This window comes from Doryrhamphus excisus, linkage group LG9 (genome assembly GCF_037039965.1).
Source record: "Doryrhamphus excisus strain RoL-2023G ecotype Guam linkage group LG9, RoL_Dexc_Guam_v1.1, whole genome shotgun sequence".
In the NCBI taxonomy this organism is placed as follows: domain Eukaryota; kingdom Metazoa; phylum Chordata; class Actinopteri; order Syngnathiformes; family Syngnathidae; genus Doryrhamphus; species Doryrhamphus excisus.
Window position 1 is genome coordinate 18932061 of NC_136365.1, and position 20137 is coordinate 18952197.

Below are 20137 nucleotides of genomic sequence, written 5' to 3' on the forward strand. Positions count from 1 at the left end.
ATATCTTGTCTGGACTATAAACCGACTATAATCCATCATCGATCTCCGGCACCAGATAAACTCGCACATGCGCAACAAGTCCACCTACCCGACTCACTAACGCGTTCACGCTGTTCGGCGCCCTCGTGCGGCGTTAAGCGAGGGAGCAGCGAAAGACAGGAACAGGAAGTGGAAAGGAGAGTTGATTTGACACAAGAATATATGTTGCTTTTTCAATGGGGTTAATACATGCAGTAGCACAATTAATGCCATGATACGCGGTTTCCTTTTTAATTAAGCTAGCGCTAGTGACCATCTGTTGTGGCGACTCATATAAATGGAATAAGCTAAATGAGTTCCAAACGTTCCAAATAACAAGAAACAAAGAAAATTGTGGATCGGCGCTGTGAAATTCAAAAATATGTGCACTTACATTGTAATACTTCCTTGCATCCAATAGGCTGAAGTCGCCATTGTTCGCTAAATAGCTAGTTATTGAAGTTGTGGTTGCTCACGCTCAGAAAACACTGCCCCCTAGCGTTACGACAGAGCATTGCGTACAGTGCTCTGTCACGTCACAGCCATTTTCGCCAATATTCCTCCAATGATATCCGATATCCATTTCTTATTTGCTTATACCTATTAGCATGTATCATGGAGCTCGGCCACTAACCAATCACAACAGAGTAAGCTAACATGTGCCGTTTGAGAGGCGTGTCTCCATGTGGAGCTCGGCCACTAACCAATCACAACAGAGTAAGCTAACATGTGCCGTTTGAGGGGCGTGTCTCCTTGTGAAGCTCGGCCACTAACCAATCACAACTGAGTAAACCAGCATGTGCCGTTGGAGGGGCGTGTCCCCATGGAGCTCAGCCACTAACCAATCACAACAGTATGGGCGTGGTCAGCTGCGGAATTGAGCATTTCGCTAAGAGGAGAAGAATACGGATATTATTTATGAAGTATTTTATTTCCTTTGGTGCCCCACTGGGATCCAGTATTTTAAAATGAGTAGAATGGAAGTCTTAAAAAAGTTTGTCCTTAACTAGAAGAGAAGTGTTTGGTTATAGTTAATAAGAATGATCACAAGATGAAAGGTTTGGGTGGAGCTACAGCCTGGTTCCGTCATCCAATCAACAAGCAGCAATGAATGTTTACAAACATTATTTACATACAAACAAAATAAATAAAAGCCAAATTCCTCCTTGAGTCCTTCCTAGGGGGCGGGGGCTATGGGTGTCATCTGCAGTTTGACTGACAGCTGGCAACAGCACATTAAGTCCCGCCTACCAGACTGTCTGAAGTGTGATGAAAACAATGACAGTTCCTGTTGTGGGCGGAAGTGTCCAACGTCACCCTCGTGAGGTCAACAGGACGACGCGCTGATCTTGTCCGAGACTTCCGGGTCAGACTTGGCCACCAGGAAGCGGAGACGCCCCCCTCCCAGTCGGATCAGATCCACCGCGCTGGAGGAGACGGTGAGAGAGCGAAAAAGACCCCGTCAATCAATCCATCAACGTGCTGGAGTGTCCTTTCAAACATACACGCCCCCTTTATCGCTGTGAGGAAACGGTCACTTCCTGTTTACCTTTGGTAGTCTGCTCCGATCAGACTGGTCCCGTTCACGGCTAGAATGCGGTCCCCGATCCTCAGCCGGCCGTCGGACGCCGCCGGACCCTCGGGGATGAGTGTGCGGATGTAGATGCCCGGTGCGTTGAGGGGCGTGTGCTAAGGGGCAACAAAAAAGGTGACGTCGCGTGACTGGCATGTGTCACGTGACTGCAAATGATGGACTCACCAGGCCGTCGATGAGTCCCATGCCGAGTCCATACGGTCCTTTGTCCAGTTGCACTACAAACACCACACACATGTCATCAGGGAGGGAGGGGGCGCCGGGGGAGGAGACAGGGAAGGGAAAGTCACACCCACTAATATACCCTGCAGAGGACACACACACACACACACACACACACAAAGGGTCTTCTATGGGGTCACACACACAAAGACAGGTGTAGCTGCTAATACTTAGAACGTGATGGGGGCGGGGCTTAGTGGACATGCAATCATGCACTTGTGCCAGCAGGGGTCGCCCTCGTGCCATCGAGAGGAAGTCATGTCTACTTTTATTGATACTTGTGACAACCCTGGTCAAACATTATTTACTTATCATGGATGGCATTTATTGATGGAAAAAATAAAAAAATTATAAAATTATAAAATACTTTTTAATTTAATTTTATTTATTTATTTATTTTTTCAAAATCATGTGTAACTTCATTCAAATATCCTGTATTTTTTAATAGTAATAGGGAGAATCTATGTAATTCTTCTTAGGACAAAATACTTAAAATGTAAAAAATAAAAAAAAAAATAAAAAAAAATAAATAAATATATAAAAATACTTAAAAAAATACTTAAAATTTAAAAACGAAAATTCATTACAAAGCTATTCCAATATTTACTAACAAATCTTTTTTGTACTTATTATTATATTGATGGTGATGAAATTGCGTATTGCAATATTTTCTTTCATTATATTGATGAATTATATTTAATACTGATTGGCGGGTACAAGTCACATGACTTATCGTGTCTTAAAGGGCTACGATGGCGGCGGCCTTCCTACCTTCCATGCCGTTGGTGATGAGTCCGTTTGCCTTCTTGCCGTCGCTTCTGCTGCCACAGCCATTCACGGGCGCGCCTCCTCCCCCGTCGGGGTACAGCGGCGTGTTGGGAGGGGTCAGAAGGCAGGACAACTCGGTGCTCCCTCCCGCCCGAGGGTGAGGGTGAAGGTGGACGCCGCCGTTTCTCCGCAGGCCTGCCGCCGCCGCTCTGTCCCGCCCCTTTTCTTCCTCACCGTCCCCGGGGGCCGCCGAGCGAGGGCTGCTGTGCACCACCGGGGGCAACAGCTCCCTCTGCGACCCGGGTCGTCAGTTGAAGGTCATGATGGAGGCCGAGGACATCACGTGCAGAGAAAAAGAAAAAGACACTTTTGAGGGGGGGTTTCCATGACAACCAGGAAGTGTCATAAGAGTTGAGTTTGAGGGTGCAGGAAGGCCGAGGATTACGGTCTAGTCAGCCGTCCCCACTAATGAGACAGCCTAATCAGATTAAACATGATTTAACCATGTCTAGCTTTTTGTGTGTGTGTGTGTGTGTGTGTGTGTGTGTGTGCGGACACACGGAGAGGAAGGTTTTGTCTTTCCTTTGAAGGATTAACAAGGAACTCCTCCAGCCAGCAGAGCCGCTGAGGCTCATACTGCGTACCGTATATCGGACGCCAGATTACCTTCAACGTGTGTGTGTGTGTGTCTTTGTGTGTGTGTGTGTCTTTTCACCAGTACACACCAGCAATAACATTCACATCTCCTGAAAGTGAGGATGTGTCCTCTTATAGGACACACACACACACACACACGTATACACACACACACACGTATACACACACAGGCTCCCAAGCGGCACCCTGCATGAGATGGTGTGCTGTTTCCATGGCAACTGCAGCCCGTTAGCACATTTTTGTAGCATCAGCTGCACCTCCAACTGTGTGTGTGTATGATGAGTGGGTTAAGGATGCGGCTCGTGACTAAAAACGGGTTTGCCCTGAGGGACGCCCCGAGGTATCCTAGCATGGCAGCCGCTTCTACATCATCGCTTCCTCACATTTCAGTCGAGGGATCGTGGATACACTTTAGAGTAGTCAGTGTACAGCTTGAGTATCGGTATAGATGTGTCAGCATGGCGGCAGCGTGCACGAGGGCTGCCAGCCCTGAGGAACTGTGGTTCACTGGGAGGAGAGATGAATCCCAACATGTACTATGTCCCTCTTTCTTCTGGAGTTGAATGAGACATAAAAGAAGGCAGTAATAGGCATGGCTGCCGAGGCTGCACGAGTGCCGACTGCACTTGTATTGCTTTTCCTTTAGTGAAACATGAATTCAAACATGCAGGCAGAGAAAGTAAACTTGGATATACTTTAGAGTAGTCAGCGTCAGCATCTCCGTGAACCGGAGCTCCCCAGTGCAGGCGGCACTCGTGCAGCCCGGGGGACGTGTCGCCGCCGACGCTGCCCAGGCTTGACCCGTTTTCTTACCTGAGCGTCAGCAGCAGTGCTGTTGCCGTTGGCGAGTGTGGCGTGCGCCTGCGTCTTGGCACGTAGTCCCCACAGGAAGTGACGCACGTAGAGCAGCTGCCTGTAGATGCTGTCCTCCACCCGCTCGCCATCCAGATCCACGCTGAAGCCGCCGCTGGGCAGCACGATGGGCGGGTGGTTCTCGAAGCTCTCCAGGAGGTCCACTGTGTGCCAGTTGAAGCACGTTAGCGCCCCCACCTTGCAGCACTCGTGCGTGTAACTTCAACTTTGGTACCTGTTCTATAAATGTAGGCCTCGTCCTCGCTGCTGGGCTGCCAGGCGGGCACGGGCCCGGTTTCGGCGGTGAGCTGGTACTGCGTCAGGATCCGGTGTAGCTGAACGGGTTTGAGGCCGGTGTGCTCGCTGGACAACGTCCTCCAGCTCAGCTGCAACGTCGTTACACGCAAACACACATGACGCCACGTGGGATTCTTTCGGGGGGGTTGTGAGGCGCTACCTGTGTGAGCTGCTGAGGGGGCGTGGCCAAGATGGAGATGGCACTGTTGAGTTTGGTGAAGAATTTCTCTGCCAGGTGACCCAAACCGGACCTGCCGGCCCACTCGGACACCATGCGAAGACACGCCTGCATCTGCAACACTTTGGAACGCTGGAACCAACCACGGGACGGACCTGCATGGCACATTCACTCTTAGCAACTCTTTTCCAATCACGGCGCCACCAAAAAAAGGTTAGATTGTGTCGTCACGACAACTTTTGGATTCTATTTTGGACAAAACCACCAGAGGGCGCAATTCATTTAGTTTGCTGCCTAAACAGGCTGTTAACTGTTAATGTTACTAGCATGTCATCATTGTTACCACATTAACATTATCATAGTAGCATTTTTAGCCATTTTCATCGATAAATACATATATAAACACTTAGCAATATCATGCTAGATGTTAGCATGTCATCATTGCTACCACATTAACATTATCATAGTAGCATTTTTAGCCATTTTCATCGATAAATACATATATAAACACCTAGCACTATCATGCTAGATGTCAGCATGTTAGCATTGCTGCCACATCACATACACATATACGATAAACACTTAGCATTCTCATGCTAGATGTTAGCATGTCATCATTGCTACCACGTTAACATTATCATAGTAGCATTTTTAGCCATTTTCATCAATAAATACTTATATAAACACCTAGCACTATCAGGCTAGATGTCAGCATGTTAGCATTGCTGCCACATTACATACACATATATTATAAACACTTAGCATTCTCATGCTAGATTTTAGCATGTCATCATTGCCACCACATTAACATTATCATAGTAGCATTTTTAGCCATTTTCATCGATAAATACATATATAAACACTTAGCACTATCATGCTAGATGTTAGCATGTTAGCATTGCTACCACATTATCATTATCATAGTAGCATTTTTAGCCATTGTCATTGATAAATACATATATAAACACTTAGCACTATCATGCTAGATGTCAGCATGTTAGCATTGCTGCCACATTACATACACATATACTATAAACACTTAGCATTCTCATGCTAGATGTTAACGTGTTTGCATTGCTACGACGTTAACATTAGCATAGTAGCAAAACAGGCCTCGGAAAGCTTTAGTTTGGTGTGGCATTGGGGGGACGGCTCGGTGACGAATGCGCCAAAACGCGGGACACATGCCGAACAGTGGATGGATTGGTCGGACTGGATGGAATTTTGTGATGATCATGTAGGAAACCTCCTTCCCTCGTGGATGTGACCTTTCAAATATTGCAACATATGTTGCGGGGACACACACGCGCACACACACACAATGTGTGTAATAGGCTTACATGCGTGCATAGAGTAATCTAACAGACAAGACGTCACTTAACCTCCTGGCAAAGGTGTCACAAGGCTTCAGTGAACACACACACACACAAACATGCACACGCACACACACAGCCCAAACAAAGAGCAACCGTAGTAAGTGCTAAACTATTTAGCCAAGTGAAAGCACACAAAGGCATGGAAACATCCTTTTATGTGGGCCTGGAAACTATCAGATAATACATATTTTATTTTAGTTTATTTATACCAGTTACAAATATATATATATTTTGGATTTTATTATCATTAATGTTCTTTTTGTTGTATTTTTCATTAATTCATTCATTTTTTACCGCTTATCCTCATGAGGGTCACAGGGATGCTGGAGCCTATCCCAGCTGTCTTCGGGCAAGAGGCGAGGTACACCCGAGGTACACCCTGGACTGGTGGCCAGCCAATCACAGGGCACATATAGACAAACAACCATTCACACTCACATTCATACCTATGGACAATTTGGAGGCCTGGTATGATCGCTCATGTCAATCATTGTTATCATCACACAATGGCTTCATCACGGCAGCATTGGTATCGTTGGTAATGGCGTCGTATCGTGATTCCCACCTCTAAAAGATGGCTAGACAACGTCTATGTGTGTGTGTGTGCCTTGCCAACGTCAGCTCCTCTGTTGCCATGGACACCATGGGTGGAGAAATATCAATGAGCGACTACAAGGAGCCAGACGGGCGTTCCTGGCCCTGCATTAATGTGAAGGTATTGCTGTGCTGTCTCTGCAGCCTTAATGAAGACATATGACGTGTGTGTGTGTGTGTGCGTGTGTGTGTGCGTAGAGGTAAAGTGCTGTTTCCAGCATTTAGACCAGACCACAATAACAAGCAATGACCTTCTTTGCCCCTCCATCTTCCATCCCCTGATGGAAGACGAAGAAGGGTGGAGTGTGGTGATGGGAATTAAGAGTGCAGACAGCAGAAGGACACTAAGGACAAATCTTACTTTGCCCCCCCACCCGCCTCTCGTCCCCCCCGTCAAACTGCTGACAAGGGCACCCACGGGCAGGGGCTAAGAGCTGTGTGCCTCCTCGGGGAGGTCTCATGGAGGGTCTCCATACCTTTGTCCATCAGCTGGTTGAAGAGGGACACATTGGAGAAGAAGAAGAGGTAAGCAAACATCTGAGCCTGGATCTCCGGGTGGACCTGATAGCCCTGCAACAGCTCCTGGCCGCTCTGGAAGACCTGCACACGCCCACACATCAGGTATAAATACAAACACTTAGCATCAGCATGGGAGATGTTAGCATGTTAGCATTGCTACCACATTAACATTAGCTTAGTAGAATACGTAGCCATTTCCATCGGTAAACACATACATATGTAAACACTATCAAGCACTATCATGCTAGATGTTAGCATGTCATCATTGCTACCACATTAACATTATCATAGTAGCATTTTTAGGTATTTTCATCGATAAATACATGTAGAAACACTTAGCACTGTCATGCTAGATGTTAGCATGTTAGCATTGCTGCCACACATATACTATAAACACTTAGCATTCTCATGCTAGATGTTAGTATGTTATCATTGTTACCACATTAACATTATCATAGTAGCATTTTTAGCCATTTTCATCGATAAATACATATATAAACACCTACCACTATCATGCTAGATGTTAGCATGTTAGCATTGCTGCCACATTAACATTAGCATAGTAGCATTTTAACCATTTTCATAGATGTATTTGTTTCTTTCGGCTTTTTACTGATTACAGATTTGCCACAGGGGATCTTTTTGATAAATACATATATAAACACTTCACACTCTCATGCTAAATGTTAGCATGTTTGCATTGCTACCACGTTAACATTAGCATAGTAGCCATTTTCATGGTTTGGTTTTCAGCAGTGCCCTTTGTACTGTTAAAAATATACTGTATATTGTATTGATTTAACATGAGTCAAAGACCAAAATACATAATTAACTCAAGTTAATATCTAACCACGATGTTTAGGAGAGGAAGTGAGAAGTCTACAACAATACGAGCGTTTACCTGAAGGACCCTGCGGACTGGCTCAGGGAATCCGACGCCTCCTTTCCAGCAGGGCTCTGAGCTGTCCATCGGGAAGGGATTACAGTCCAAAAGACCTGGAAGGACTACGTAGAGAGCCTAAACAAAAAAATGTACCACAACACATGCATTTAGTGTGCCGTGGAACAAGATGAGGGAAGTTCGGGCTGTTAGGAAGGTGACTTGTTGACCTTGGTGATGTAGTAGACACACTGCTGGAAGGTGTACATGATGACCTCCTCCAGGATGCTCATGGCCTCCTCGTTGGCTGAGATGGTCGCCGATAGCAGAGACTCCTTTGACCCTGAGACCAAATCACAGACAGGTGAGGATCCCGTGTCAGACATTGACTAATGTGTGCGTGTGTGCGTGTGTGTGCACCTTGCAGAACCTCCATGTTGTGCGTGTACGACGGCACTCTCTGCTGAATGAAGTACAAGATCTCGATGGAGTTGGACATCCAGAAGAAGATGGTCTGCAGGTCTGGGATGAGGTCTGAGATGTTGAGCAGGGACAGAGAGGATGGGTCCTGACTGCAAAGGCACAATGGAAGCTTGGTGACACACAAACACACACACACACACACACAGAGACAACAGGAAACAATACTCACTGCTGAGCTTGCTTCTGGGCCAGCTCCTTTGTCTTCTCCTGCAACACACGCACACACACACACAAATAAGGTCTCATTAAACTTTTAGCATGTGCGTAGAAGACACACACTTGACAAGAACTAAACACCGCTATCACATTTACACAACCTGAGCGTTTTTAGATGATGACAAACACTCGACTAAAACTTGAAAGGAGACACTTTGCCGTCAATACGGAATCTTTCTCCTCTAGACGTTCCAGACGCTTCCCAGCGTATGGACACAGAAACGCTGATTAATCTTTTACAGCGGGCCAAAACACTTCAGTTTCATTAAAACGATCAAAATGATATCTTAAAAAAATATAAAGTAGGTCAGGCGTGTAACTGAGCACAAAAAGACGATAGCGGGCCTCGGACACCCGAGCCGACCCGGTTGAGCGGTCCGGCAGCTTTGCAGAGCCTGAAGAGAAGGAAAAGAGAGACGTTCACTGACCCACGCCACCGTCTGGATCCGCCGCACGATCTTCAGCAAAAGTTTCCCAAAGCTCCCGGGCGGGAAGGCGGAGGCGGAGTGTTGTATGCAAAGACACAGCAGGTAGGCCGGCGTCAGTTTGTGGTCGTCGCCTGCACGGAACATACAGAAGGCATCCCATTGGTATGTAGTTAGTATGTTGGATTCTTCAATGAGGGTAAAAGTATGAGGGGGGGGCATGACAGACAATAATTGAGAAGCACCTCCAGGTTCTATGAGGGACATGATGCGGTTCAGCAGCTGGTCTTCATGGCCTGGATCAAACTCCAGGTGTAGCTTCCTCTTCTGTCCTCTTCCCGCCTCCACCGCTGCAACGGTGCCGCCGCCGCGAGATTTGAGTGGGTGCGGTCTGAAGCTGCGTCTGGTGGGGGTGACGCCGGACGCCGGCGCTGTCCTGTCCTTCAGCGTGGAGCCGCACACCTCACAAGTCCCCCCCTCCTCCGGAGCGCTGTCGTAGACCTGGCCCAGGCTGCGGAGACGTGCCAGGGTCTGAGCAGGGAGGGGCTTGGCACCCGTGGGGTCCTTGTACAGGAAGATGTAGTGCGCCCCGAAGGAGAGGAGGTCGCCGTGGCGCAGCGTGGTGGAGCGCTCGCAGCGGGAAAAGTTGACCAGGACGGTGGCGTTGAGGACGGGCTCCACGGCCACGCAGAAGCGCTGAGGATCCGAGGGGTCTTCTGGCTTGGCGCTGTGGGAGGGGCGGCGCGATGTGGGGACGCGACGTAGGCGGCAGTGAAGCGGCAGGACGTCCGGGGAGAACAGGCAGATGTTCGGACGGGCCGAGGGTGTCTCCTGACCGACCGTGTGCTGATCTCGGTTCAGCAGGTACACCAGGCAGTCCTGAAGGACAGCACGGACATATTGGCAGGCGAACATATGATTAGTCCCTGCGGTGGTACGCCATTTTGGAGTAAACTGGTGGTGAAACAGGTGTGAAGGATGTGGAATCAAAGCGTGTCTCGTTCACATGGGACACTATCTCCCACACGCTCCATGGCTGTGTTCGAAACCGCATACTAACCACTTTATACTTCCATGCCCATACTATCCACACGCCATACTGCATACCCAATCCATCAGGCTGTATGCAAAGCCTTTACACTACAGCGTACTACATGATAACCCACAATGCATTGCGCTCCTACCCGAGCCAAAATTCACTTCAGCTCTAAACTCTTTATAAATACATCATTTATTAAGATTTTTTTTTTTTAATCAAGCGAGAAAGTGGCCGTTTAGATCCCGAGTGTGCCATTTATTTGTCCAAATACCAACTGTTTACAATTTCGTTCCGACGAATTCGGCAAAATTTCAGCTAGCTAGTGAGCAACGCGGGCGGCACGGCGGTCGAGTGGTTAGCGCTCAGACCGCACAGCTAGGAGACCAGGGTTCAATTCCACCCTCGGCCATCTCTGTGTGGAGTTTGCATGTTCTCCCCCGTGCATGCGTGGGTTTTTACTCCGGGTATTCCGGTTTCCTCCCACATTCCAAAAACATGCTAGGTTAATTGGCGACTCCAAATTGTCCATAGGTATGAATGTGAGTGTGAATGGTTGTTTGTCTATATGTGCCCTGTGATTGGCTGGCGACCAGTCCAGGGTGTACCCCGCCTCTCGCCCGAAGACAGCTGGGATAGGCTCCAGCACCCCCGCGACCCTCCTTGTGAGGAAAAACAGTAGAAAATGAATGAATAGTGAGCAACACAATTCCGATTATTTACTTTTCTCATACAAAAAACCATAGTGATGAATCCAAAATAAAACCGTTTGGACTGATCTTGTCCCGGTGATGTCACGTCGCGTTGCATCCTGGGTAATTTGGGTATGACTGGCAAATGCAGTATTTGTCCGGGAACTTTTTGCATACTCAAAAATCGCATACTGCCAGTGTAGACACACTGCATACTCAAAAAGCTAGTATGAGTAGTAGGTAAGTATGCGGGTTCGAACACAGCCCATGCCTCTTTTTTTTGTAGTTTACTGCCTCCTTCCTGCTCTTTGCACATTCTCTACCTGCAGCCACAACAAACCGTAGCAGAAGAACCAAATAATTCCACGAATAAGCAGACGTATACAATAAGGTATAAAATAACAGTGCGTAAACTAGTCTTCACGCTTTTCAGGCGTGCCACAAATAAATAAATAAATAAATAAATACATAAATGACATGAATTAATTACAATATATTTCCAATGACAATATTATAACAAGAGTGACCTGACCGGGAGAAAGGCTCACCTGTCGGTTGTACCCCTGCAGCAGCAGCAGGTGTGGCGACTGGTACAAGGAGTGGCGCACCCCTCCCTGCCCCGCCTCCTCCTTCCTCCGCCCACCGCACGGCGCCTCCCGGCCCCTGTATGGCCCCGGCAGAGTGGAATAGTAGCGCTTGGGCTCGTCGCCGACCGACAGCTGCGCACACACGCATCGGATTTCAGGATGATTGACACATGTCAAGTTTCTGCAAAAGGTTCCTACCTGGTTGAGGCTGGTCTCGCTGAGGCTGCGGCACAAGGACGAGTTGCTGGAGCGAGGCAAGGTCAGCGTCCCCTTGGCCCGGTTCCTCTGCAGCTTGCGGGCCTGAGCGTTGATGTCTTAGGAAGTAAGTAGAAGGGGAGGAGCTTAAGGAGTAATATCAATAATAATAAATACATGCAAATTCATTGTTAATGTATTGATGCGACATGTGTGCAATATGTCCACTCATAAATCGGGACGCACATGTGACCACGAACCAGGAAGTGAACTGACCAAATGAGGTGAAAGATGACACACATACAGGTAATGTGAAGGGGAGGGGTTGACGGGGCAGGCAGGTGGCGGTGGTCTCCATGGCGATGACTGACAGCCACCCTACCTGAGGCCAGTCCCCACCTTTAGAGCCGGACGGAGCCGCCCGACCCGACCGCAGAGGGGAGCTCCGGTGTTTGCCCAGCCCGGACCGACCCATAAGAGCCGCCAGGAACTGGGCAGCTTTGGGCCCTACAGCGGGGGTGGGGAGGGAGTTACGGGGGGGGGGTTAAGAGGCTGAGACAACGCCTCGCCATAACATGACAGAATAATACACACAAACACGCATGCACTAGTGTGTGTGTTTTGTTAGTAGTGCTTCGCCTTCATGCAAACGCCATCAATCCAAATCCTTATTTTTAAGGCGCATTAACGTGACAATGTAATAATCATCAATAAGTAATCCACAGTGGTTTTATTACGTCACATGTATGATATCATCTCGACACGCTGGCTAACTTGAAATAGTAGTACCTGCTAGTACCTGTTTTTGCCTGTGGAAATGCTTCAATAGCATAGCAAACATGGGCGAGCCGAGTGGGTATCATGCAGTGACGAAAAGCAGTGGCATGCATCTCACTGGGGGACGGCCCACCATCCAAACATGCACATGCACACAGCTGGATTAGTTGGCTAATGTACTGGGGTAGACCTGCGTACAGTGGTGTACATTGGTACACACCATTGTACACCAATCTACACCATTGTATACCAGTGTACACGAGTTCCTTCATTCAACGGCCATCATTGATTTGTCTGTTCTCTGATTTGATCTTCTTGCCGAAGCGATCCATGTGTGAAGTGACCGCCGCATATTTTACTCTTTCAGTTTGAACGTGTTGAGGTTCGACGGTTCTTTAACAGTCTGTGTGCGACGTCATACAATCATCCGTCTGTCCATTCGCATCCACATACGCGCGCAATGTAAAGATCATACGTGCACGTTTGTCCGTTTGCATGCACACGCAATGTAAACATGTTTCCCCATTCACACACACACACATCATAAAAAGTCTTTATGTCCATTCACACACACACACATTGTAAACATGTTTGTCCATTCACATCCACATACGCGCACAATGTAAAGATCACACGTGCACGTTTGTCCATTTGCATGCACACGCAATGTAAACATGTTTCCCCATTCACACACACACACATCATAAAAAATCTTTATGTCCATTCACACACAAACACACACACATTGTAAACATGTTTGTCCATTCACACACACACATTGTAAACGCGTTTGTCTATTCACACACACACATACACACACACTGTAAACATGTTTGTCCATTCACACACACACACACACACACACACACACACAGTAAACATGTTTGTCCATTCACACACACACACACACACATTGTAAACGCGTTTGTCCATTCACACACACACACACACACACACACACACACACACACATTGTAAACATGTTTGTCCATTCACACACACACACATTGTAAACATGTTTGTCCATTCACACACACACACACATTGTAAACACGTTTGTCCATTCACACACACAGACACATTGTAAACGCGTTTGTCCATTCACATACACACATTGTAAACATGTCTATCCATTCACATATGCACACACACAATGCAAACAAATGTCCATCCATTCACTAGACCTGCAAATCAATTAACTGCGCTAAAAATGAACCTGTCCATTCACGTGCACACACGGTGTAAACAAATGTTTATCCCCTCACAGAAACACATTGACACATACTATAACCTGTGTGTCTATTCACTTACCCACATAGTGTCAGAATGAGTATGTCCATTCACGTGCACATAATCACACACACAATTTGTTTGTCCATTCGAACACATAATGTGGGCATCTGTTTGTCCATTCACATACACACACAACGCGAATACAGTATGTCTGTCCATGCACGTACACTCATGACGTAAAGAAGTGTTTATCCATTCACATAATGCAAACATCTGTCTGCCCATTCGCATGCCCATGTAATTCAGTGTAAAGACGTTTGTCCATTCACACATGTGGACATGTGTCTGTCCAATCGTACTGAGGCTTAGTGTGCTCACCAGCAGTGATGGTGTCCTTCTCCTTGGCGTTGAGTTCCTCCACCTCTGCTCTCCTGCGTAGCTCAAAGCGGCGGGCGTGTCCCTCCCGAGGCTTCCACAACTCCTGGAGCAGGAGCGGCTTCTCGTTGTCGCCGAGCGCCCGAAGACACTCCGTCCGCCATCCACCGCCGCCGCCAATCATGCCTCCCCCCTCCAGGCGCCCGATTACATCGCACAGGACGTAGGAGTGGGCGGCGTCCTTGTTGAGCGAGTAGCGCTCCAGCGCCTCCTTGACCAGCTCGTGGGCGCTGGAGCGGGGCGTGGCCAGGACGCTCTTGTAGTTGGCGCCGCTGCAGATCTCGTCGCCAAAGATCTTCAGGACCCCCGGAGCAGAGCTCTGGTGGGAGAGCTCGGCCGGGTCGTCGGCAGGTCGCTCCGGGGGCTCGGTCGTGGAGCGGCGGTCCCCACGCGTGTTTGTTCCCACCTCGGCCGGGACGCGGTCGCGGTAGCTCAGAGTGCGGTACAGGACCTGGACGGCACACGTGAGAAGGTCAGCTCATGTGAATAAATAAACTTAGCAGTGTGGTTTCAATGGGGCACTTTGTAGTCTGCCCTACAAATTCTGCCTAGTAACAAGCAGCCAATTAAATAAGCTAATTCCATAGCACACCAGGATTCCAGTGTATTTGTATGAATATGTTTGTACGCGATAAATCTATTTCTTACCTGCGTAAAGGTCCTGCTCTGGCGCTTCAGCCGGCTCTTGGAGGGCAGGGACATGCTGGCCCCGGAGGAAGAACCGTAGAACATTTTGCTGCTGTCGGTATCTCACAAACTGACAAACGGAACAGGACAAACCGTTAATTACATTCATGCTTCAACTTCATACATATGTCATTGATCATGTGTGTGTGGGGGGGGGGTACCTTGGTAAGCGTGCAGAGCACCAGGTGAAGGTTACAACTGAAAATCAGATGTTCCATTTGCGTTTCTCTCTTTGGATCTTGAGCTGGAAGGGAGTTAGTCCACAAAGCAGCAAATGAGACCCCATCAAAGTCAAATTGTGGTTTTTGTGCAACATCAAGGTTTTTCATTCATTCATTCATTCATTTTCTACCGCTTTTTCTTCACAAGGGTCGCAGGGGTGCTGGAGCCTATCCCAGCTGTCTTCGGGCGAGAGGCGGGGTACACCCTGGACTGGTCGCCAGCCAATCACAGGGCACATATAGACAAACAACCATTCACACTCACATCAAGGTTTTTTATCGTAGATATTTAAAGGTAACAAGGAAATTTCTTTTTAACAATTTAATATTCCATTAAAATACTAGCCTTATTAAGTTTTGTATTATTTAATTATGCACATATAATTTTATTAAATTTAATTTCACTACATTTAATTATATTGAATTTATTAATAACTAACTAATTATTGTGCTTATCTAGTGTGCATCCCAGACACAGTCCATGAGGAGGTGTGTCTGTGTTCCGGCCACACCCCCCTCCGCAGGTGCTGGAAGGCATCTGACAGCAGGGAGTCCTCGAACGCATCGCAGCAGCCGTCAGGCGTCTGGATGCCCTGGTTGGACGGCAGCAGGCCGGGGAGGTGTTGTTGGAGCTGACTCTGCAAGCGCTGCCGGGATAACGTGACTATTTTAAATGCCTGCTAATCCACGCTAATCTGGCTACTTGGCCGCAGTTAACTCAAGACCGGGGCCAACAAAACCCCCCCCCCTCCTGCCTGCTTACACACACAAAGGCGGGCCTACATGTTGCCTCCATGACCCACAAGATGGTGTTTACACCGCAGCGCACAAGACTCCTCTTCTTTGGAGAGGAGTAAAAAAAAAAAAAAAACGCTAACTCGGACAGATATCGTGAAAAATGCCCACCATGGATGTAAGCCACATGGGACGTTTCATAAGCGGCAACGATCGGTTATCTTTTTGCATTTCCGTTCTCAGTCGAGTGGTTAGCACACAGACCTCACAGCTAGGAGACCAGGGTTCAATTCCAACCTCGGCCATCTCTGTGTGGAGTTTGCATGTGTGCATGCGTGCATGCGTGGGTTTTCTCCGGGGACTCCGGTTTCCTCCCACATTCCAAAAACATGCTAGGTTAATTAGCGACTCCAAATTGTCCTTAGGTATGAATGTGAGTGTGAATGGTTGTTTGTCTATATGTTCCCTGTGATTGGCTGGCCACCAGTCCAGGGTGTACCCCGCCTCTCGCCCGAAGACAGCTGGGATAGGCTCCAGCACATGAATGAATGAATGCTCGACTCGCAGCACTCACTCAGTGACCAATAGCATGAATGCTCTAGTAAACTAGTCCCTCATTTATAGCAGTTCATTGGGTCCAGAACCAAATACGATATCGCACACAATGTTGATAAACTGAATATTTTTTTAATTTGAGCATAGAAAACCTGTTTATGACTTTCTAAATATGATTTTCAACATTATTAAAGCCCGGTAGACATGAAATAACACCCCTATAGTCACCATTATATTTGTATTATTTTTTTGTTTACACAATGCACAATGAAATACTACTTAAGAAAGGTTTTCAAACAAAGCGGAGAGAAGAAAGACAAAGTAAGAAGCCACAAAATAACCACTTCCCCACACAATGGGAGGAGAACTCTGCATCCATGGCTGGCTTCATCGAGCCCAATGTAGGGTAATATAAAAGTAAAAAATAATTTCCCCCAAAAAACGCAATGTATGGCGACCCATGGCTCTGACTTTGGCGCAACAGAGCTGCTATGTTTAGTTAGCACTGAAGCGTAGCTATCCACAGCATTCGGGTTTAATACGGAAAAGCTGAGACTGACACTATTACACAACAATCTTTATGTTTCAATGACATTTACAGTGTGAATGCATTGAGTCATGCTGAAAAACAATAACACATAATAATAGCATGACTGCTATTACAGTGGTGCCTCGGTTAACATTCGCCCTGGTTAGCATGTTGGTTTTTTTTGGTTAACGTACATATTTTTTTTTGCTAAAATTTTGCCTTGGCAAACAAACGATTCCGGTTGGTTTATGCCGCCATCTTGGACCACACGCCCAAGACGAAATCTTACTGTTATTATTATTATTATTAACTCGTCAGCTCAGCAGATGAACATTTATTGCAAGCGGATTATAGAAAAGACATAAGATAAAGTACATTCACATAATCAGCTAGAAGCTAGAAAAGTACTGGTCGTAAGTAGGTCACATTTGGACGTGCTGCGTGCTTGCTGCGCAGGAAACATTGCTGACTCCCACCCTGCCCGTTTAGAAGATACCTACAAAAAGCTGCGGGCTTCAACACCCTAGGCGAAAACATCTCTTCTTCTCATCAGGAGGTTCCAGGAGGACATTAGAAGAGAGCCCAGAATTTGACTCAATTGTGTCTGACATATTTATAATGTATTGTGTTAACCTTCTATTGGTGTGTAAGTCTTATTTCTTCTCATGATTGGTAGACTAACAAACACAGAAGGGGAGGTGAAATTTATTTTAAACAGTGGTCCTTGACGGCTTTGTTAGGTTGCAGAGAATTTTCTTCCGTAATTTCCAGACCGTACCGAGACAAGAGTGCAAGACCTCCGAAAGAAAAGACAGTCATTTCAGAGGTATGCAAATGTCACGGGAGTGGTTCTCGTGTAACGCTCTAGCAACCTGGCGGCACATCGACGGTGAGACACTCTGTTTCTGCCTGTCTCATTTTTACATCCATAACACTCAATTCTGGTTGCAACAACAAAACATACGCATTCATACTTGTTTGCGGCATCCTGAGTCACCTTATAAGGCATCAGCACCGGCTCACTTGGCAAGCAGTTGTTTGGTCAGGATACATATTTAAGGTTGATATTGATATATTTTGTCATATTTTTGCAAATTCTGCTTGCAGCAGAATCGTGTGATTTTGTGAATTTATGGTTTTGTGGGGCTTTTTTCCCCTAAATGTTAAGTTGTCCATTCATTTGACGTTACCTCAGGTTCTGTTTTTGCCCGCATTTATCTGTTTCTCTTCCAAATAACTTGAAGGGTTCTGAATGGATTGGGATGACATTTTCAGGAATTGTCGGAAAAGGGATATGGAAGAACTGATTACATTTTGACCGTAATCTGGATCACCGTCCGGATCCAGGAATTTTTTTTTAAGGATTCTTTAACCTTTTTTGGCCATTTGTGTCCATATAACGCCACAAAAAATGGTCAGATGACTCGGGGAAAAAAACTACAGGACAAGTTCCCAACATTCATTCATTCATTTTCTAACACATTTCCTCACGAGGGTCGCGTAGGGTGCTGGAGCCTACCCCTATCCCAGCTGTCTACCCTGCCTACCCTGGACTGGTGGCCAGCCAATCACAGGGCACATATAGACAAACAACCATTCACACTCACATTCATACCTATGGACAATTTGGAGTCGCTAATTAACCTAGCATGTTTTTGGAATGTGGGAGGAAACTGGAGTACCCGGAGAAAAGCCACGCATGCACGGGGAGAACATGCAAACTCCACACAGAGATGGCCGAGGGTGGAATTGAATCCTGGTCTTCTAGCTGTGAGGTCTGTGTGCTAACCACTCGTTTTTTTAAATATCAAAGACTCATCCAAAACATGTAGAATTATTATTTTGGCGTGAATGACAATATGGGGGGAACTACGGCGCTTTGAGTGCCTTTGTAGTTATTTTTGCATCATTTTCTGCATGGAAAATGATAATTAACAATAATTAACGTCTATAAAAAAGTTCATTCATTCATTCATGTTCTACCGCTTTTCCACACGAGGGTCGCGGTGGTAGACAAACAACCATTCACACTCACATTCATACCTATGGACACTTTGGAGTCGCTAATTAACCTAGCATGTTTTTGGAATGTGGGAGGAAACCGGAGTCCCCGGAGAAAACCCACGCATGCACGCATGCACACATGCAAACTCCACACAGAGATGGCCGAGGTTGGAATTGAACCCTGGTCTCCTAGCTGTGAGGTCCGGCGCTAACCACTCCTCCGCCGTGCCGCCCTCTATAAAATGTGTTTTTGTGAAAACATTTTTGGGTGTCTGAAACGGATTAATTGGATTCCCATTATTTTCTAATGGGAAAAATTTGCTTTGGTTATAGTCTGACCTTCTGGAACGGATTAATGACGTTAACCAAGGCACAACTGTACTTGTTTATCTCCTCTTTTCATACAATAAAGCTTCAGAAATAGGATGCTCGACTCTCAGCATTCAGGTCAAGGATTGAGCGAACAGAGGCCATTAAAAGAGAAATAAATACAAATTGAACTTTTGGGCAAGAAAATAGGGCCCGCCGCCATCCTGTGTGTTGACCCGATGGTCACCAGTAGCAACCGGCTGAGCAACAAACGGCTGCGGAAAATCCTCCGAAATTAATCCGCCGACGAGGCGTCACGCTCGGCGAGCAACCGCGGCGTCACAGGTGTGTCTAACAAAGTGAATATTCACGCCAATGGTACTGAGGCGAAGTGGGATATTTAGAGACAGGTGGATACAAGTTGTCGTGGTGGTAGGCGAGTGGGTGTTCTGTGTCGGCTGGTGTTAAACTCACGGCGGTTGCGTTGCGAGGCTCCATGATGCTCCTTCGAAGCTCCCAGTCCGCCCCCCTTTTTTTCTCCTGAAACGTAATCGATGTTAGAACCACGAATGGGGGTGCTTTTAGACTGCCTCCGCACCCTCTCCGTGCGACACCAACAAGGCGTCCTTCCCACCAGCAGCTCCGTTAACTCGGACCCCGAGCAGCCGCGGAATCCCCCCGGCTCGGTGCGTACATCTCGGCCGCCTGCCCGGCAATGCCCGTGGCTCCGGCAGCCGCATTCCACCGTCCACGGCAGTTCAAGAGCCGAGCGTTGACGGAAACACCCGAAGTGTCTGCTCGGGTCTTCGGCCACATAACGAAAATGGCGCCATCTGGTGGACACAATCGTTAATGCGAGTGACACAGAAATAGACAATAAATTACATTTTAATAATACTTATTGTAACTGAATGCGACAAATATGTACTTTGACAATAAAAACTCTAATATTTGTGCATATTTATCTAGTTTAGGCGATATTTATTATTAGTGTAATTTGTCATTTCATCTTTTTCCTCATTACACAATTCTTTTTCATTTGTGCTTTTATATTTTTATTTCT

The 20137-nt window shown here is 46.9% G+C and overlaps 1 protein-coding gene across 5 annotated transcripts; it reads right to left on the reverse strand.

The window, feature by feature from the left end:
• Positions 1–922: 922 nt before the first annotated feature.
• On the reverse strand, positions 923–19795 carry radil (Ras association and DIL domains). 5 transcript variants are annotated; one of them, XM_078793561.1, is made up of 22 exons: positions 19673–19794; positions 19549–19614; positions 14883–14965; positions 14683–14791; positions 13978–14485; positions 11989–12096; positions 11593–11708; positions 11356–11526; positions 9325–9958; positions 9083–9213; positions 8608–8645; positions 8376–8527; positions 8186–8298; positions 7977–8093; positions 7033–7156; positions 4569–4741; positions 4347–4497; positions 4073–4275; positions 2606–2894; positions 1778–1917; positions 1568–1707; positions 923–1445 (listed from the first exon to the last, which is right to left on the reverse strand). In XM_078793561.1, the coding sequence occupies exons 4-22, from the start codon at positions 14764–14766 to the stop codon at positions 1346–1348; spliced, it is 3492 nt and encodes a 1163-aa protein (XP_078649687.1). In that variant the 5' UTR covers positions 14767–14791; positions 14883–14965; positions 19549–19614; positions 19673–19794; the 3' UTR covers positions 923–1345. The 5 variants fall into 5 exon arrangements, with proteins under 5 accessions (XP_078649687.1, XP_057931295.2, XP_057931304.2 ...); XM_058075312.2 differs by having other exon boundaries at positions 19549–19795; XM_058075321.2 differs by having other exon boundaries at positions 1778–1830; positions 19549–19793.
• Between the last annotated feature and the right edge of the window lie 342 nt (positions 19796–20137).